The following is a 21,330-nucleotide window of genomic DNA, read 5'->3' on the forward strand; positions in this document are numbered from 1 at the left end:
CTCAGGGCTGGATAAATAACGGCTGAGACTGCAGCAAAATCCACACAGCCCAGCAAGAGGGGTACAAACACGAACAGTGAGTTCCAGAGTTCAAAACTGGGGTCAGATGAAGGGTTCTAATGAAGTAAATGGCCTTTTCACGTATCCTCCTGGTGCTCTGTGGCACTGGAAGCGAGCCCGAAATAATTATTACAGCACATTTTTAGACACATTTGGATTTCTCAGGATTAAAAACGTACAAAACTGTAATTTTGAAAATTACTATTACAATTTCACTATCCAAATTATGGGCAATCCACAAAATTCTCATATGTGTAAAATGACAGACTTTCAATAAAAGCACATCTCCCTTCCTCTTGGAAATGAGAATTCTGGTGTTAAGAAATTTGTATGGTGGCACAAGTCTATAATCCCAGGACCTGGGATATACAGACAAAAGCATCAGGATTTCAAGGTCATCTTTAGCTACCTTCTGAGTCAGAGGCCGCACTGGACTACAACAAAGTGAGAAATGCAAAGAAAAGGAGATTCGAGCTTCAGAAACGCATCCCTAAACAAATATAAGGGCTGCAGAGGAGGCCAGTGTTTGTCCTGCAAGCATAGTGAGCTTGGACCACAGGAACCAATACAAATCAAGTTCATGTAGAAGTACTCATATCTCAGGGCTGCTGCGGAAGTAAAGACGAGATTCCTGGAACTCACTGACTTATCAAGTGGAGCTAAACAGCAAGTTCTTCAGAGAGACCCTGTCTGAAAAACCAAAGTGAAGGGCAGGAAAGAAAGACAGCTTCTATCAACTTCTGCCTCCATATGCAGGACCACAGACATGCGTGCGTGCACGCGCGCACACTCACACACACACACACACGCACAAACACACACAAACCTACCCATACATACACACAAAGTGGGGGTGCACAGAAATACATGGTTTAATTCTAAAAACAAAGTATTTAATAAGTGAAGAGGAACTGAGAGGAACAAAGGACCAGCTTCCCTTCCGGTACACATGTTTTTTCTTGCACATTTCTGTCTGGAAATCAAGTGGAAACTGAAGTTTCACATTTTAGATGCTAACATATACAAACTTTAAAATGTAATCAGATGCTATTTCTAATTCGAATTAAAGATTAAACACAATGAAACATTTTAAGATTCACCTTTGTTGCTTAACAGCAAATACATATCTCGCTTCTCTGTATTTCTTTAAAAGACCATGTCAACAGCCCCATACTAAGGCAAACGGAAATAAAAATGAGTATTACCTGGAGTGTTCTTTACTGGAAAGAAATTTGTGTGCTTCTCACCTCTAAAGATTTTCAGACCAACATATTAGCCATATTTATGTACAGAACACCTCACGAGGTAATAGGACTCCACTTATTTCTCAGAAGGACTGAGAAAATTGGAAGTTTATAAATTAAATAATTTTGTAAATTATCTTCTCAGCATTCTCCAAACTTATATAACTTAAATAGTAATAGGTAGTCAGAAGGTGTTATTTAAATGTACATCTCTATGACTTTGAGGCCAGTATGGGCTGCACAGTGAATTCCAGGTCATTCAGATATAGACAGTGAGAATCTATCTATCTATTTATCTATCTATCTATCTATCTATCTATCTATCTATCTATCTATAAATGAATAAATAAATAAATATCTTCAATCTTCTTTTTAATGCATATTTCTAAGAGTATCATACTTGGTTGATATGATCATATAGGTATGATCAACTCCTAAATTATTTCTAAGAAAAAAATGGCTTGTGAGAAAAATTTTCAATAAAGTTACATTGTTTTCTACCTGATTGTTTCCTTCCCGTGAAGCACATCAACATTTTAGTTCTTTCAAGTTTGCTCGGAAATCAGAACAATGTTCACAGCATTTGATTTTTATGCCCAATGTTTACAGAAATACCACACAGGCGTTTTTATTCCCATATAAAAACCTTTGATGAAAACAACTCAGTTTTGTGATTAAAGAAGTGGAATGGACTGCAGAAACGGAACGGTATCTCTCAACTCCTTCAGCTTCATGCTATGAGCAAATATGGTTGGGAGACGTGGCTGAGAACACACATTTTGCCTACCATGATGTTACAGCCCCAAAGATTTACTGTGCCACCTGGGATCTCTTCCATGCGAACGTCATGAGCATGAAGAAGAGTGCAAACCAAGGCTCATCTCCACGTTCGCGAATCAATTTCTGGTTGTCATTAGACAATTCTTAGAGATGTGCCAATCTTAGCATTATGCAAACACTTCCTCCTGAGAAGAATACATCCAGTGGATATGCTGTCCCAAACCCTAGCCAAAGAGGGACTATGGGTTCTTGTTAGGCTAAGGCAATTCAAACCAATAGACTTTACACTTTGGATCAGGGATTACAAGGATAGGACAGAGAGGTGGCCTCCTGGTCCCATGTCAGTAAATAAATAAGCTTGAAAAGGAAGGGCAAGATGAAAGAACTGATGCCCATGTTACCCAGTCTAAGCACTTAACAAGTTTTTCTCTTATGTCCTTTTATTGATATTTTTCAATGTTTTCTACGTTTACTGATACAAGATGAGTAGCCTTCAAACTGTGTTCATTTTCCGGTCAGATTAGATACTTACCTAGCAAGCATAGTCATGTTATAGTCTATGATAAAGCTAATGTTTGAAAACATTATATAAATACAGTAGTCCCAAGAGACACACACTGAGTTCTTCAAAGCCAAAACCAACTGGAGATCCTCAAAAAGTATTAGCTGAGTCTTTTCAGACCTGAATCAAAAGGTGCTTGGTTACTTTTCCTCTCATGAAAACAGCGTTCATATCAGGTGGTACTTCCGATAACATCGTGTGGGATGTCAATTTCATGTCTGATATCATCAATTAATAAATATTAACTTCATTAGAAATAATAGCCACATAAAGAGAACATAGAAAGTCTGGTGTCAAACTCTTGGACATCCATCAGTCACAGTTTGACAACTGCTAAAACTACTGCATATTTTCCAGAAAGTTTATACTTCCCATTCTAAAGTTGCAACATAAAAGATAGAGTCATAGACAGATGTGTTACATCCCTTCCACTCTTAAATAGCACAGAGCCACAAGGCTACTAACAGTAAAACACCAAAAGACAAGGCATTTAAGATTCGTTTTGTGAAGGCAATTAAAATACTATAAACACGTTTAGAAAAGGAACTGCAGATATTCCTGTTAACAGAGAGTAGTGTATTATATAAAACACAGGCTTTCCTCAATGTTCACATATATTTTTATTGCTTTAAAAGCCTGGGTGTTGTTTTTTTTTCCAATGAGTCATTGATTATCTTCTTAAAAAAAAAAAAACTTTCAACTTCACTCAAACTGGAAGTCTTAAAAGTCAACCCCCTTATTGCTTCCAAGTTCTAGAAAGTTCGTGTATTTAACTGTTTGTATTTGCTCTCCTATAGGACAAACGGAACTGATTGCCCAGATGCTGCTCAAGTATTTCAACGCAGTTTCTTAAATCATCCACAAGAGAATGCTTGTGAGCAGTAATAGTAACACAGCCCCATTTTTCCAGAAAGTAGCAGACATTTCAAGATAGAGAAAGAATTGGAAGCTGTCTCCAGAAAGGAATGTTGACATTAACTTCTCACGTCCAGAATTTCAGCTCCTTAAAAAATTAGAAACTCGTCCCCATTCCTTGTAATGATGCCTACGTTCGAGCATCCAGACAGCATGCAATTCTAAATGACACACTGAGACCTCACGAAAAAACCTGCACGCCACCACGTCTTGTAAAGTGTATTGTCTCTCAGTAGCTTCTCCTTTGTTTTCTTCTTAGCATAGAGCTTCTTTAGTAGAGCTCGAATGGGAAATGACAGCAATCCTAGCTACCTGACTGTCCTTTCATGATTCACACAACACAGAGACAGAACAAAAAATAAAAAGGCATAACTCTTTTGAGTAAGGGTAAGCACCTGTAATAATCTGCCAACATCCTCTCTTATCTGTCACAAAACGACCAACAGGATAAAGGGGAAGGAAAGCAGAAGGATTTGAGTTCCCTTCATTCACCTTTTAAAACTATAATTATATCCTCAAGGATATGGCAGACTTAATCAAAATCCAAAGCACTATATTTTGCTTCAGCCAGTCTTCTTCATTAACTCAGCCAGAAATTTCCCCTCATAAAAACATATTCCACTAGTTGGCCATATAACACGAGAAATTCTGTTCAGCACAATATGGCCAATAAAATTAAGTTGACTTTAACCACGATGTCATTTAAAGAAGCCAATTAAATGAGTCAGAAACACAAAGCCGAGAATACAGCCTTGGGAATAACTTTTTTTTTTCCTAGAGTCCTTATCAAATCCTTCTTACCCTGATTACCTAGGCAAGAAAGGTAGCCACAAAGCCAAAGAAGGAACACTGATACCTCTCCAAGGATCATCTAAGAACTCTGCAAAGTAGCCTCTCTTTCTGGTTTATTTTGTTAGCTTTCCTACCCCGACAAGTGCTGCTACTTTTCTGCAGTTTGAGTAACATTCTTAATCACTCCACACCATTCTTTATAACATCTAGAGAAGTCTGAATTCTTTCCCTAGAAGTCCATTGCAGAAAACACAAATTCAGAAACACCTTCCTTTGGTTTGTAAAACTTCATGTCCTCAAATAAAAGAATGAAGGAAAGAACTCCAGGAGAAATTTCGAATCCCAAATTGCACACTGCAACTGATCCATGGTAACCAATGGTCTCACAGACGCTGCTCTGCCTTCCATGTGTAGTGGATGGAGCATCTGTAGACTCTCTGACTGATGGGAACCATAGCTTCTGAAAACTGTAGGGATGACTGAGAGTCATATGCTTCTTTCTTTACAAAAAGAGGCAAACCTAGACTTCCAAACATTATATTTTGTATAGTTGACCTGTTTCTGATCTGATATTCTAATTATAACAAATTACTCATAATGAAAATGAACATAATAGCATACCGATATAAAAGTTTTGAAAATCGTATCTATAATTTTTATAATGATGTAAAGTTAGACAGGACTCTTAGGTTGAAAAACATCCCATCCACCTCTAGTATTTAGTCAATTAATTCTATATTTGTCACTTTATAGAATCAGTAATTAATATTTGCCTGCAACTCCCTGGTAATTTCAATCTTTTTTTTTGTCATACCCATTTCACAGATCAAAATATTTGTTTCTAAACTTTTGAACAAGTGCTTTCATAAATCCATTAAGAGAAAAAAATGTAGTCACTCTAAAGCATCAGGAAGCCGGAAGAGATTCATAATCAACCCGCCCCATGTCCAATCCCCATCTCATTTCCTACAAAGGCACCTACCCCAGTGTTGTCATGGTGACGATGGTGTACCAGAAGGCTGCGGGGATGCTGGTGAACTTGCTTGCTGAAGAGCCCTTCTCTGCGTAGAACATAACCGTAGCGAAAATGATGATAGCCATTGTGAGGGAAAAGAGCAAGAAGCCCAGTTCTGACGCACAGCTCTTCAGTGTGTACCCCAGTATACGCAGGCCTTGAGAGTGGCGGGAAAACTTAAAGATCCTGAAGACTCGAAAGACTCGGAGTGTGACAAAGGCGCCACTGACATCCTCATTGTCTGTCATCACCAGCCCAATGTAATAGGGTAGGATGGCCACCACATCGATGATACTCATGACACTGCGCACAAAACGGTAACGACTAGGCGCTGCGGCCAGGCGTAGCAAGTACTCAACCGTAAAGATCATGACACAGGCGGTATCCAAGCAGAAGAAGGCCACTGCATACCTTTCCCCACAAGGCAGTTCTTTTATGTGGCCTGGGCTAGACCCACATGGAACTGTTTCCACCACATTCGCGATGACTGAGACGGCAATGAAGAACCCGGTCACATAGTAGAACACCAGGGCCATGGTGCTGGTGTGGGGGTTCTCAAAGGCCCTCCAGACCCTCTGCCTAGCAGTCATGGTGGGCAGAGCACTCTCTCCTGTATTGTCAGTGTCTGCATCATCCTGGAGGCGCTCTGCATTCTCCCGCCTGCGGTCCTTGTACTCCTCATAACAGCAGTCGCCAATAATTTCTGGGATGAGGCCAAAGAAGGCCAATTCTTCATCATAAGCCGAGATGCACTCATGGCGGGGATAGTGAAGCTTCCCGGTGCGGTAGAAGTTGAGGATGTGGCGGAAGATGTCTGGGTCACGGTCAAAGAAATATTGTTGGGTCTCTGGGTGGTAGAAAAAGTCTCTCTCGGAACTGCCCAGCAGAGTGTCTGGGTATCGTTCCAGGGTGTCTTGCCATGTCTGGAAACGGGTGCCACTCACGTTCAGCACAATTAGAGCGTCCTGAGTCCTTTTTCTCTCCTGCCTTGGGGGAGCTGGCATAGGCCCGGAGGCAACAGGCATCCACCCAATGGCGGCTGCCCTGGCAAAGGGTAGCCATGCTGCAACACCGGCTGCCATGTTGTCTGAAGTAGAGGTCACAAGAGTGATCAGGGGTCACCCAAAGTAACACAATGAAAGTAACAAAAGGCCCCACTTCTTCACCTCAGACAAAACACTGGGGAACACTGCTCACAGGAACACGGTTATTCCAAGGTGGCGCAGGTGAAGTCACAGTACCCAAAAAGCCAGATTTCTCTCACAGACAAGTATTTGGAATACTAAGAGAAAAAAAAAATACAGTGACCTAAAAATCTCTCTCCATAAAGCCTAAACAAAGCTCTGCCAACAGTTGGACCAGGGCACCTCCTGGCACATCTAAACGCACAGGTGACTTTAGAGACAGCCTTGCTTCAAACAGGTGTCTTCACTTCTCCCCTGATACAGTCTGGTTGATACAGGGTCGGTATATAGAGCAGGGGATAGGAAACAGGGAAAGTCAACCAGTGGTAGTCTCTTAAAAGAAAGAACCTTTTCACCTTCCCCTTCTGCTGAAGTGGTCCTTCCCGCCAAAGGCGTCTCAAAAAGACGACCTGTTGTTGTAGCTCCAGAGATGCGGTCACAGCCGCTGTCCCGAGTCCCTTGGAGTCCGCTGGCCTCCTCTACTCAACGCTGCGCTTGCAGAGATGGAGGTGAAGTGCGGGGCTCGCGGCGGGGGGCGTCGGTCTAGAGCTCTCTCTCCCCCTCACGTCGACTGACACCCTCTGTGCCAGCCGAGAGAGAGCGTTCGCCTGATGGGCCCCTTCACTCTCTGTTCAAGTTCAGCTCAGGTGCAGTGTGACAGTTATAGAGCCCGGGAGCTGGCAGCCGCCGCCGCCGTGGCGGCAGCAGCATCTGCCTCCGCGCAGAACGCGCCTCGCCCGCGGTACATACCTGGCAAAGTGCGCGCCGGGGCTGAGTTGCATAGAGACTTTGCTGTCGCCTTGCACCCGGAAAGGGAAAGGCAGAGCCAGCGGCTCCCGAGCAGCCAGATCCCAGGCTCCCGGGGAGCATAAATAAAGCTCTGGCGAGCTCTCTGTCCCCTTCCCCCACCCTCTGTGCCTCCCTCCTCCTTGTCACCTTCCCAAAAGCCAGGCGCAGGCGAGCAGAGCCAACAGCAACAAGTTCAAAAAGGTGCGGGGGAGGCGAGCCGCCCAGGCCACTCGCTCCTGCCAACTTACTGCGCGGCCGGCGTCCCCGGGGTCGGGGCGCTGCGGGGCTGCGGGGCTCCGGGACTGCGGGGTTGCGGGGCTGCGGGGCAGGCGGTGGCAGCGTGGGGCCGGGACCGAGGCAGGAGCGGGCTGGCGTCCGGGCGCGGAGGCAGGAGGCGCTCGGCGGCGCGGGGGCGCGAGAGGGCTGCTCGCTGCTTCCCCGCCAGTGGGTGGTCCCGCATCTCCCCCGAGCGAGCTCCGCGCGCTGCTCTGCCCGTGCGATCGATAAATAAGCAGGGAGAGAGCGAGAGCCGCACGAACGCCCCGCCACGCAGGTTAGGCAAAGGCGTCTCCTGCCTTTCCCTCGCCTTGACCTTTCTCCGCCCCCGCCCCCTCGGGCTCCTCTCGCTCCACCCTAGCCACCCACCAGCCTCGACGCCAAATGTCACCAAGGGAGAGCATCCAGGTGGTTCTATCCCGGGGATGAGGGAGCCTCGGATGAACAAAGGGAAGCTTCAAGGCGCTTGGCCGCGGCTGTTTGATGGAAGAGACGAGGAAAGGGACCGGTGGCTTACTGCTGCCTCCGGAGCCCCGGTTCCAGATGAGCGTGGGAAAGGGGGGCCGAAAAAAATCGAGAAAAGCTGCAAAGGGGGGGTGAACAGAGCGGAACGCGAAGGAATTGGTTGCCTTTGGGGGGCGACTGGGTCGCAAAACCTGCAAAGCTCCGCGGCAGAATTTTTAAGTGATTCCCCCCTCGTTCTTTTATTTTTTGTAATTATTTTTGTTCAAAACAGATGTTAACGATACTAAGGTTAATATATTACCCGTCCAACTTGCTGGAAAAGTCACACAAGTCTCCTCTGGCTAGGTCTTGCCACAACTCCTTTCCCCCTGTCCTTTGCAAATGACAGGAGAATTTAGACCCTTTTCTAAATGTCAGTGTGCAGGGGAGTGAGGCTCTGAGAGTGTGTGTCTCTTGGTGCCCTTTGCGCATCCCTGCGCATATCTAAAATGACCAAAAGGAAGAAAACGCGTCCCGGTGAGGGGTGAGTGATGGGAAAAGAGACAGGAAAATTGTAGTGGCCAACCGATTTTGGTCTTCGTGTACCCCGCCCCCAGTCATTAGGTGTCTTCCTTAAAAACCAAGCTTTTAACAGCAGTGGCCACTAGATGGCAGGAGTGGCGAGAAGTTAAATTTACATCTAAGGTTGCTGTTTTAGAAAGGCAAAGGATCAGAAAAATTTACAGATTCGATGGAGAATCAGATCACATAAAAATCCTTACATTTCCCGAGACCACCCACCTTTTCAGTGTTTATATGACGCGCATTGTTCAGGCTTCAGATGCATTTTGTTGGACATGGAATATGATGGTCAGAGTTTCCTGTTGAAATGTCTTTGAAAAATTACATCTCAAATACCAAGTCATGATCAGAAAAACCATTAAGATCATGGGAAAAGTGAAGTTCATTAGAAAGAGCTGCCTGACCTCTACATGAAAATTATTTTTCAAGGCTTTGTTTGCTGTCTTTTGTATGGAAAGAAAGTGGGTTGTGATTTGCTGTGTAGAAACCAATAAGAGAGAGACCATAAGCATGATGTGCCTACTTTAAATGGGTGTTCAAAGAGAATCTATGAACTTAAAGTATAGAAAATCGTCAAAGAAGGAGAATAAGCATCCCCTGTAATATACGGGACTAGCTGTCAAGTTGGATGTTTGTTTGCTGTGCTTACTTACATGAGCGGGGTTAGGGATTCCAGTGAGGGTAGGTAGCAAAGTTGAAGCTAATGCACCATGGCAATGTGGGACACCTGCTGTTTATTTGTTTGTATCAGCCAAGCGAAGGATGCTTGCGAAGTCTGCAAAGCTGAGAACTAGCCAAGAGAAAGGAGGGGATTGCCTTCCAATGGTTATAAAAAAAACAAGGTACAAATTTAACAAAAAAAAAAAATGATGGCATCGTGGCAAGATGAAGAAGTCATGACATCGGAATAAGAAAGGGGCATAGGTATTAAAAGCCCATAGTATCGTGCTTCCCTGTAAGGATGGAACAGATCTGGGAAACAGACCTTTCCACATTCCCCACTGGGAGATCAAATACTTAACCATAAAAGAAACATTTAACTTCATGAGAAGACGCCTTAGATAATATGACGTCTACCATTTGGGAAGGCAGTAAAACAATAAAACATGTTAGGCCTGTTGTAAAAATTAAAGATCATATTTCCCAAGTTCCAGTGTGTTTTGCTAAGAACATGGAAACCAGCTATTTTATTGTTTTAACGCTCATGCAATTCATCTTATCCAGCCTGTGCATGGGATTTCCACAAAGACATCATACTTACTTTTATCTCCGAATAAAGCATATCTCCCTCTCCCAACAGGCAAATGCCTGACATCTTAATGTTCGGCTGTTCGTTAAAACATCCAGAGATTACATATTGAAAAGCCAACAGGGGCCTTGGGTTTCCTCTCCTTGTCCTAAATCCCGGTTGATGCCCATTGCCCTCCCATCCTGTATCCTATGCCATATTGATTAAATGGGCAGCAAACAAAAACTCAATACAGTAAAACTGAATTCATTAGTACCTTCTAATCATATCGGCTTCTCCTTCCTCTCCTGAAGTGAAGGCCAGGAAAGACCCCTGATGGTACTCACTCCTTCATTACTTCCCCTAGCAGACACACAGTGACCCAGTGAGTGTCAGTGTCCTGTGCTCACTACCAATTCATCCCTACATGGCATTTAGAGAGGGTTTGCTGTTGTTGCTGAACAATCTTATGGCCTAGGAGGAATAGGTATAGCAATAGGTATGGGGTCCTACTTTCCCTATTGCCTAATTCCCCTAAAGATATCCCCTCACATCCTATTAAATCACAGCCAGAGGGTGATATTAATATCCTCTGAGTCCCATTTGAACAAACTGGGAAAATTATGAAAATAGATCTCTTTTCTCACGCTTCTGGAAGGTGGAAATCTAAGGTCGAGTAGCCAAGAGTATCGGAAGGTCCAGTGTATTGAGATTTAGTGAGCCTTTGCTTTCTGTAATCAGGAGGAGACACCATCTTTGTCTCCTGTAGTAGAACCTCTCGGGCTTAATCCCAACGGGGGAATGTCTGACCTAATCGTTACTTTTCATTGTGCAATGGTCTCCCACAGCATCCATATACTACTGCTGCCACACTAGGGGAGTTCATTTCAACATATGAATCTGGGGGACACACACTTTCTAAGCACAGAAGACGGAATCGAAGACTCCATTTTAAAATCTATCAACTTTACAAACACTGACGTTCGTGCTTATCCTTTAGTTCTAGGTTTCGTTACTGTTAGTTGTCCGCCATCGTAATAGACATGAAGCATATGACAATATGAAGGGTTCCCTTTTATAAACATAAAACAGCACCCCACCCTGTAACTCTTACCATCCGTCCACTAGTCTGTTCTCTACCACTTATCTTTGAGAATGCTACCTAAAATAACTTCTTGAGATCGCCTAACATGAGAATACTTAAGGCTGACAAAGGAACTTGATCCAGCCCATCGTGAAGGTGTGGAGTGCCTCCCACAGAGGCTGAGGATGCATGCGGCTAAGCTTCGTGAGCATCAGTTGTACCAGCACTGAATCATAAAGGGTTCAGCCTGGTTCTTCCAGACCTTTGTGATTTTGCACTCCTCCACTTCAGTAGAGTCCCTGTTTCTCCAGCATGCTCCTCTCATCCTCACTTTAAAGATGTTTTTCCCTGCATAAGCAAATTGAATTGTAATTCAGTTATCGCTGGATTTTCCCCTTACTGCAGCAGGATATTAATGATTTGGGTCTGATCACCCCACATTCACTACTGTCTACAATGATTGATCGTTCGTACCTCATTGCAGTTTAAATTTTAATTTCTTAATGACTGATCTTATTGAAGATATTTTGTGTTTATTTCTCATCTGCACATATTCTGCAACACATATTCAATTTGAACTTTGTGGGTCTTACGTGTTTACTTAGAAGAGTATACAGATTCTAGACGGTGTTCCGGAATCAGACACATCGTTTTCAGATAGTTTTCTTCAGTGTAGCTTGTTTTGAATCATTCTCCTGCATCTATAATACTGCAAAAGTTTTAATTTTGCAGAGACTCAATTTATCATCTTTTTCTTTCTTGGAGTTACCCTGCTGGTTTCAAGCAAAAGCTCTTATTCCTTAATATTTTCCTCTAAATTTTCTAAGCACTTTATAGTTTACATTTTAAAATCAAACCTCTGACCTCCTTGGCTTAATTTTTGCATAAAGTAAATTTCATTCTACAATTCTACTTTTGGCATCCTCTTTGTCCTTAAACCACTGAAAGTGCACTTGTAACTTTTATTAAAATGGCTGCCTCCCCCCAAACCCCACTGATAGACATTTTTTAAGGCTTTGTCTGAGCTCTCTTGAATGTTTCTTGTGGATCTGTTTCTATTTTTCTTTTTTTCTTCTTTTTTATTTACATTTCAAATGTTATCTCCCCCCCATCCCATCTCCCCTTCCCCTGCTTCTATGAAGATGCTCCCATGTTTCTATTTTTCTATCCTGTTCATCTCTGCGTTCGTAACAATCACTAGCATTCCCCCTCCTTTTGATTACTGCAGTTATACAGTAACTCTTAACACTTTCTGCTGCTGAATGATATTCCTTATGTACTTATACAATATTTTCTTTAGCTGCCTGTCTGTATATTGTAAATCACTGCTGCTATACACATGGAAATGCAAACTTCTTTGTTCAACAGACTAACTTCACTTCCTCTGGACATATATCCAGGGATGGGGATGTACAGACATATGGCAGTTCTGTTTCTACATTTTTAAGAATATCTATATGATAGTTCCTATTGATGTCACCTAGGAATGGAGCCTCTGGGAATACCTCTGAGGAATTACTTAATTAGGTTAATTGATGTGGAAAGACCCACCCTAAATGCAGGTGGCACCGTTTCAAGGACTTGGTCCTGAACTAAATTAAAAGGACAAGGTAACTGTGTGTTAGCATTCATCTTTCTCTGCTTCCAGAGCACTGATACAATGTGACTAGCCAGCCCCTTGCTTCCAAAGCCACGTCTCTCTTTCCTGAAGCCATGTCCCCCACAAACTGTTAGCCAGAATGAACCCTTTTTTCTTTAAATCTCTCCTTCACAGTCATTTTGTTACACCAGGAAGAAAAGTGACTCACCTATTCTATAGTCGTTGATCTAACAGGTATATTAATTTACATTCTTCCCAATTTTGTAAGGATGCCTATTACTGATCAGTCTAGCCAATTCCATTATGCGTTTTGGAAAATGTTCATCCTAAATGTGGTAAAGTTGCATCCTGTTGTAATTGTGGTATACATTTCTCTGATAATAAGTACTTTCAAATTTTTGTACACTTGATATCCATCCATACATCTTCCTTGTGGATACTGTCTATTCAGATTAACTGCCCATTTAAATTAGATTTTTCTTCTTGTTGCTTGAATTCTCTGTATATTCTAGTCATTTAATACATTAACAAAGCATTCACAAATCTTTTTCTTTTATTCCATAGGCTAACTCTTCCCTTTGCCAAGTTTTTCCTATGCTCTATAGAACATAGATGGAAAGTTGAACAACTGCAAAGTCGTGCATTCTTTTATTAAAACAACATATTGTGGTTGATGAGATATCTTGTTGATTAAAGCATCTGCCACACACATAGGAAGACGTACACAGAGTGCCAGAGGTCATGTTAATCCAGACAGGGTAGCACACATCTGCAATCCCTGAACTCCTACAATGAGATTAGAGATGGAGACAAATGCATTCAAAGGCACACAAGACTTTCAGCCTTCTGTATTCCACAATGAACAACAGGACATTATGTCAAGACAAAGTGCTTGTTCTGAGTTGTACATGTGTGATGTAGTGTGCACACACTGACACTCACATACATTAACACACACACTCGTAATCATACCACACAAAATATTTTAATATCCACACACATTATTTGCTAAAAAGGAGAATGTCATTTATTTCCACTATTTTATTTTAATTTTATATAGGGAGCTTTATAACTTTTTGGTTTGCATACAAAGCAATGAGTTTCCTTCCTTCTCCCCTCCCTTCTATCCCTTTATATCACGCAGAAATCAAATTTGACATGCCAGGAGACATGTGAATGACACAGCACTGTTAAGGCTGCTCAAATGCTTAAAATATATTGATATTTCAAAAGGCACAAGAACCTCTGGAATATAGTCACTGTGGCAAGTGCCATGACCTGAATCTCCCTTTGGGACACTATTAAAAGGATAAGTTGACAACTTGAACTTGATTTATTTTGTCCCTTTGTTCACTCTCAAAGTACTTTCCAGGTTTTAAACCTTCAACAATTCCCATTTTAAAACGTTTTTCATATATAGAAAATTCTTAGCTATTTTCACATAGTTCTTTTCAACATGCCCACAATGCTGTTTTGAAAACCAGTCACACCGTAGAAGATTAGAAGTCTATAGCCCAGCTAGGTAACCTGAGCTCACATAATTAAATTTAGAAGTCATAAATTTGGTCATAATAAAAGACTTTTGAATGGTAGATGACTAAAAAGCTGCTCAAAATCAAATGTGCAATGAATCTGAATTATTTCTGGAAATATTTACCAACGTTATATCGCGCACCTTGATTTGAAGCTTTGGATATGAATATAAAATATGCATTCTTTGCAATGTGTATGCTGTCATGTCAAGCAACACTAACAAATATTTTCTAAGACTCTCTATTTTAAAATGCTATTAGCTCATTCCAGTGCTTTTACTGTTCATACCACTTCTTCCACCCTTAAAAAAACAATATTTGAGTACCAGGCAAATTTTCTCATATTCTTCTACCACCATTCCTCAACCCATATCAAATTAGAATATAATTGGAGTATAGTGTGTTTATTTCTTATATATTAAAAAATTATAATATATACCATATATCTGTAAATACAGACATATGTACATGTGCATGTAGCATGTACCATATTTATATACATATATGTATGTGTATGTGTGTGCATGTTCTAATACCCATAATGTGTGTTGTATATGCATGTCTGTGTATCCATATGGCACATGGACATGTATATATATATATATATATATATATATACACACACACACACACAGGATGTATATGTATGTGTATATGTATATGTAAATGGGATATGTGATATACATATGAGTATATGTATATGCATGTGAATGTGTATATGTATGTACATATATACATTGACATGTTATTTTTTAGGAATAAAAGCTTAAGGCTCGATTAAGAAGATTAACAAGTTTTCTAAAACACGTTCCTTAACTGCTTCGTTAATAAGAGTTTCAAAATTGTTTCCCTATGTCCTAACACATTGAAGTGCATGTCCTGATACATGCAATTCTTCATAAACCAATATACTTAATAATGCCATTATAAAGATGATTTTTTTTTGTAAACATATTCTTGGTTTCGTGCATTTTGGTGTCTTTTTACCCATGACCTAGAAAAACAGAAGGCAAATTGGAAGGGAAGAATCAGTTGTTAATGTATCCTTTTAATTAATCATTCATATACATGGCAAATAGTGTAAAATAAATTACATATTCTAGCTAGCTCGTATAAAAGGCACAAAACCTCGGTATTTTATTTACAAGTTGTAAGCCTGCATCGGGCAGATTTTGAGCTATTCTAACTTACAGTTCAGCCATATGGCCCTCCTTACTTGCTGTTTTATTCTTGCCTGGGTTATCCTCAGGGTCCAATTCTCCTGGCCATGTCCTCCTCATCTATCTCTTCTCCTAGAGACCGCCTCCTCTCTCCATCACCTTTTTCCTTCTTTTCCGGTCTCCCTGACACTGCTCACTTGAATCTCAAGTCCTTTCTTTCTCTCTGCCAATCACAGGTTCTAGCCTTTTATTAGCCAACTAACTTTAAATTGGTGAGCAAGGTTTGCATGATAAAGGGCAGAGTATGTAGGAATTTGCTCAATTTGGAGCAGCCAGCTACTGTGGTACAAAAGTTATCACTGTAATACACCACACCAACTCCCAGCAAGTTAACCACTCAAACACTTGTATTCTAGTTATTGAAGTTCAATCTACCTTAAATGGGCTTAATGGGAGGAAAATTAACACAAGAGAATAGAAATATGTTTCAACTGAAACAAATGTTTATGCATTTTAGAGTCTTTATGCTGTTTTCATTTTTTTTCCTTTTCTTTTCATGGATATATTCTTTATTTACATTTCAAATGTTATCCCATTTCCCAGTTTCCCCTCTGGAAATCCCCCATCCCATCCCATCCCCCACCCCCTGCCTCCATGTAGGTGCTCCCCCACCTACACACTTCCTGCCTACTACCTGCCCTGCATTCCCCTATACTGGGGCATCCAGCCTTCACATGACCAAGGGCTTCTCCTCCTCCCACTGATGCCCAACAAATCCCATCCTCTGCTACATATGGGGCTGGAGCCATGGGTCACTTCATGTGTACTCTTTGGTTGGTGGTTTAGTCCCAGAGAGTTCTGGGGGGTCTGGTTGGTTAATATTGTTGTTCTTCCTATGATGTTGGAAACTGCCTTAGTTTCCCCCTTCCTTTCTCTAACTCTTCAATTGAGGATCCTGTTTTCAGTCCAACAGTTGCTATGGCTCTGGATTTGTCAGGCTCCATCAGAGCCTCTTAGGAGAAGCCTACATCAGGTTCCTGTCAATGTGCACCTCTTGGCATCCCCCACAGTGACTGCATGTGGGATGGATCTCCATGTATGGCAGTCTCTGGATGGCCTTTTCTTCAGTCTCTGCTCTGCACATTGTCTTCATATTACCTCCTGTGAATATTTTTCTACTCCCTTCTAAGAAGTAGTGAAGCATTCACCCTTCTGTCTTTCTTCTTCTTGAGCTTCATGTGGTCTGTAAATTGTATCTTGGGCAGTCCAAGCTTTTGGACTAATAAACAATTATCAGTGAGTACATATAACGTGTGTTACCCCACTCAGGATATTTTCTAGTTCTATCCAATTGCCTAAGAATTTTATGAAGTAATTGTTTTTAATAGCTGAGTAGCATACCACTATGTAAATATACCATACTTTCTGTATTCATGCCTCTGTTGAAGGACATCTGGGTTCTTTCCAGCTTCTGGCTATTATAAATAAGGCTGCTATGAACATAGAATGTAATCTTGTGATATGTTGGCATTTTTTGGGTATTTGACCAGGAGTAGTATAGCTGGGCCCTCAGGTAGTACTATGCCCTATTTTCTGAGGAACTGCCAGACTGATTTCCAGAGTAGTTGTACCAGCTTGCAAACCCACCAACAATGTAAGAATGTTCCTCTTTCTCCACATTCTTGCCAGCATCTGCTGTCATCTGAGATTTGATCTTACCATTCTGACTGGTGTGAGGTGGACTCTCAGTGTTGTTTTGATTTACATTTCCCTGATGACTAAGGATGTTGAACATTTCTTTAGGTGCCTCATTATTCCTCAGTTTAGGATTCTTCGTTTAGCTCTGTACCCTATTTTTAATAGGGTTATTTGTTTCTCTGGAGTCTAACTTCTTGAGTACTTTGTATATATTGTATATTAGCCTTCTATCGGATATAAGATTGGTTAAGATCTTTTCCCAATCTGTTAGTTGCCATTTTGTCCTATTTATAGTGTCCTTTACCTTACAGAAACTTTAGAATTTTATGAGATCCCATTAGTCGATTCTTGATCTTAGAGCATAAGCCATTGGTGTTCTGTTCAGGAAGTTTTCCCCTGTGCCCATGTGTTCAAGGCTCTTCCCCACTTTCTCTTCTTTTAGGTTGAGTGTATCTGGTTTTATGTGGAAGTCTTTTATCCACTTGGACTTTAGCTTTGTACAAGGCAATAAGAATGGATCAATTTGCATTCTGCTACATGCTGACCTCCAATTGAACCATCACCATTTGTTGAAATGCTGTCTTTTTCCCACTTGATGGTTTAGCTCCTTTGTCAAAAACCAAGTGACCATAGGTGTGTGGGTTAATTTCTGAGCCTTCAATTCTATTCCACTGATCTACCTGCCTATCTTTGTACCAATCCTATACAGTTTTTATCACTATTGCTCTGTAATACAGCTTGAGGTCAGGGATGGTGATTCCCCAGAAGTTCTTTTATGTTGAGAATAGTTTTCGCTATCCTAGGTTTTTGTTATTGCAAATGACTTTGCAAATTGCTCTTTTTAACTCTATGAAGAACTGAGTAGGAATTTCTGGGTCTTCAATGGGGATTTCACTGAATCTGTAGATTGCCTTCGGAAAGTTGGCCATTTTTACTATATTAATCCTGCCAATCCATGAACTGTCAACTGTCTGTGAAAGATGAAGAGGACAAGAATGAGAACATTGTGAGTGTCCCTCTTAAGATTTTTATCATAACATTGGGAGTGATTGCTAGGGAATCATTACAGTACCATAACAATTGTGAGTACCAAGGGGAAAGGGACAGACAAAGTGCTGAAAAAGTAGTTTTTACTCTTACACTAGAAAAAGCATATTCTTCATAGGATCACATGTAGCGTGGTACAAAATGACCTGTGTCAAATGTACAGGAAAGGAAACCCTCAGAATGTCTTACAAGGACAAGAAAGCTTTAATTAGGTTGCCCTGTTTTGCTAGAAATCTATCCATTTCTGGCTTACTCTATAGTATCTGATATAATCTATCAAGACATGCCTTTGCTTCATTATCTTTATGTAAAGTTATGTGGTTGCCTTAAATACATCCCCCAAAGCAGAACATAAAGAAAAGCAGAACAATGCAATACATCCTCTGTATTAACTCAAAATAGAAGAATGCGGTATATAAATCCTGTTTTCTTACTAAGTGTGTGTGTGTTAGATTTTAATTTAAATAAAGAAAATCAGTTATTTAATAGATGGCTATTAAGCAGGTTTTCCATTAAAATTGTTCTAGTCCCTCAGGTAAGTAGTAATTGCGAGAGCTTATTAGATTTTGTTCTGCTATGTGTATGAATTCTCATTTTCTCCCATTGTGTGGAACCCTTATGGGAACAGTTCTCCCACTGATCTTAACAGCCCCTTGGTGATAAGGAGCATGAGGCCTTGGATGCTTATTGAGGTATTGTCTTTGGTGTTCTTGGTCTAATTTTCAATAGTTTTAATACATTGTTTTCTCTTTTGAAATTAAAGTATAATTTCATCATTTCTCCCTTCCTTTTCCTCCCTCAAACCCTTTCTGTGTACATACCTTGTTTCTTCTCATGATCGCTTTCTCTATTTCTGTATACATATGTGTATATGTACACCCAGACACACACACACACCCACACACACTTTCTCTCTCTCTCTCTTTCTCTCTCTCTCTCTCTCTCTCTCTCTCATTCTTTCTCTGCTCTTAAATATGTAAACACTGTCTGTCCAATCTCTATAATGTTACTTATATGCATGTTTTCAGAGATGAGCTCTCAGTGTTGGATAACCAAAATCTTTTAAGTTAATTATATTCTGAACACAGACATTTGCAAAGCATAGCTTTTCTTTCTTAACAACAGTTTTCATGGTGAAGTAAGGCATGAATAATTGCATAAATATCCTTTAAATTTTGGAATGTCTTACCATATAAATATAAAACCTTCTAAGATACAAAAAAAATTAGGCAACACTTAAGTGAGATGAAGATAGATATAAACAAAGCTAACTCTGGCATGAAAAGTAATCGATGGCCATCCCAGAAAAATCAGTCAGTAGGGAAGACATTCCAGCATTGATCCTAAGTGGTGTTCATTTGTATAACTGGTTCCAAAAGAAAAGTAACAAGTTTGCTCCTTTCCATTACTGCATGTGCAGGAGAAATCTCGATGAGAATAGAGTGGTAACAGTGAGATATCCTCCAAGTGAGCACCCCTCTTCCATGCGTGCAGAGCACTATTGTTGAACAAGAGGAGGGAAGTACCTGCTAATGCTGCTGAAGGTGAACTTCCTGGAAAGCACAGAGTTTTAGTGTTGAGTAGACTATTCCATCAGAAAGGAGATGGCAATGGAAAAGGACGTGTACTATGAAGAGTCTTCAGTAGAAGGAGATTCAATAATCCCTTAAAATGTAAAGGACTTTTTAAATGTTTTTAACTTTTATTTTATCATAAGAGTGTTGTGCTTGTGTGGATATCTGTGTGTGTGTGTGTGTGTGTGTGTGTGTGTGTGTGTGTGTGTGTGTGTGTGTGTGTGTGTACCTGGTGCTCAGGAAGGCCAGAAGTGTATTGTATCACCTAGAATTGGAGTTCCAGAAGGTCTTTTAGCTGCATGTAAGAACAAGGAATCAAACCGTAGTCCCCTGGAAGAGCAACCAGAGTTCTTAAACATTGAATCATTTTTTCCAGATTCCATTAAATATTATTTTTATTAGTTATATTATTGATTTACATTCCAAATGTTCAATCTCTTCTTTTGGACTCCCCTGCAAGAATTCATAATACCATTTCCCCTCCCCATTCAATCTGAGAGGGTGCTTCCCCACATCACCCCCGACATCCCCTGTTGCTGTAAAATTAAAAAGGGCTTTCGTTTACCCCGCACTAGATCCGGCATCGTAGTGCCCGCAAACATCTGTTAGATTTCTTCATCTCAGTCAGCCCAGCTCAGTCTCTCACCTGCTGTGCTCCATCCCATATCACACTGCCGATGGTTACTCTCTGAGCCTGGGAGCAATCTCTCTACCCATCTAGTTCCCAAGGCAGGTTGTCACCAAGCCAGACATACACATCCCAATTCCATGGTGGCCTAGTGTCTCCAACCACCACACACTCTCTTAAATTCAATAAAATCACTGCATGAAAGAACACACAACACAATAACCTCTCATCCAATTGATAATATATAATTGCCCACCTAGACATACAAAGCCCTGTATACATCTAGCCTTTAAGAATATTCGTAACAACCTACAAATGTGCAGAGAGAAATCTTAACATCTGCCTCCATGTTCTCTCAGCTGCTCTTTCCTCCCACTCCAGTCTCCTCCTCCTCCTCTCTAAAACTTTTCTCCTGCCCATCCTTCTTTCTTGTCCAATGACAGGCTTCGTTCTATCCTACAACTGCCTTCACCTGTATAATGGCATCATCCTACATCCCCCTTCTCTGGGGCATCCAAGTCTCTACAGTTTTAGGCACATCCTCTCCCACTGAGGCCAGTCAAAGAGGTCCTCTGCTACCTATGTGTCCAGGGGCCACAGACCAGCCCATCTATGCCCTTTGGTTGGTGGGTTAGTCTCTGGGAGCTCCCGACAGTCCAGTTAGTTGTTACTGAGGTCTTCTTGTGGGGATGCCATCCCCTTTAGCTCCTTCAATCCTTCTCACTCTTCCACAGGGTTCCAGACCTCAGTACAATGATCAAGCTGTAAGCATCTGCATCTATCTTGGTCAGCTGCTGATAGAGTTTCTCAGAGACAGCCATGGTAGGTGCCAAACTCTGACACTAATTGTGATGCTGTGTTGTGCTCATAGGCAGAAGCCATGAAATAATTTTTAAACAAACCCTTTCAAATTCTATCTAGTTTCCAAGAGTACGTAGTAGTAAAATTAGTGCAGATACAGCATCAGAGGAAGCCTGTACACACAGGAACACTGAGGAGCAGCAGCAGCAGAAGCAGCAGCAGCAGCAGAAGCAGCAGCAGAAGCAGCAGCAGAAGCAGCAGCAGCAGCAGCAGCAGCAGAAGCAGCAGCAGCAGCAGAAGCAGCAGCAGCAGCAGCAGCAGCAGCAGAAGCAGCA

The 21,330-nt window shown here is 41.4% G+C and overlaps 2 protein-coding genes across 2 annotated transcripts; both read right to left on the reverse strand.

The window, feature by feature from the left end:
* Window positions 1–5,089: 5,089 nt before the first annotated feature.
* Window positions 5,090–7,921, reverse strand: LOC116904050 (potassium voltage-gated channel subfamily D member 2). Its single transcript, XM_032906908.1, has one exon. The coding sequence runs from the start codon at window positions 6,448–6,450 to the stop codon at window positions 5,332–5,334; it is 1,119 nt and encodes a 372-aa protein (XP_032762799.1). The 5' UTR covers window positions 6,451–7,921; the 3' UTR covers window positions 5,090–5,331.
* On the reverse strand, window positions 6,454–21,015 carry LOC116904434. The gene is made up of 3 exons (XM_032907265.1): window positions 20,919–21,015; window positions 8,064–8,200; window positions 6,454–7,974 (listed from the first exon to the last, which is right to left on the reverse strand). Exons 1-3 carry the CDS (start codon window positions 21,013–21,015, stop codon window positions 7,174–7,176), a joined length of 1,035 nt encoding a protein of 344 aa, XP_032763156.1. The 3' UTR covers window positions 6,454–7,173.
* Between the last annotated feature and the right edge of the window lie 315 nt (window positions 21,016–21,330).

This window comes from Rattus rattus, chromosome 6, assembly GCF_011064425.1.
Source record: "Rattus rattus isolate New Zealand chromosome 6, Rrattus_CSIRO_v1, whole genome shotgun sequence".
Taxonomy (NCBI): Eukaryota; Metazoa; Chordata; class Mammalia; order Rodentia; family Muridae; genus Rattus; species Rattus rattus.

Excerpts from the sequence above, each read along its gene's own strand:
- LOC116904050 (XM_032906908.1), bottom strand. The coding sequence starts at position 6,450 with ATGGCAGCCGGTGTTGCAGCATGGCTACCCTTTGCCAGGGCAGCCGCC.
- LOC116904434 (XM_032907265.1), bottom strand. The coding sequence starts at position 21,015 with ATGGCTGTCTCTGAGAAACTCTATCAGCAGCTGACCAAGATAGATGCA. Across the intron at positions 8,201-20,918 it reads GTCTGGAACCCTGTGGAAGA|CTTTTCTCGATTTTTTTCGG; the intron begins GTGAGAAGGATT and ends CCCCCTTTGCAG. Across the intron at positions 7,975-8,063 it reads GCGCCTTGAAGCTTCCCTTT|GGTGGAGCGAGAGGAGCCCG; the intron begins GTTCATCCGAGG and ends GTGGGTGGCTAG.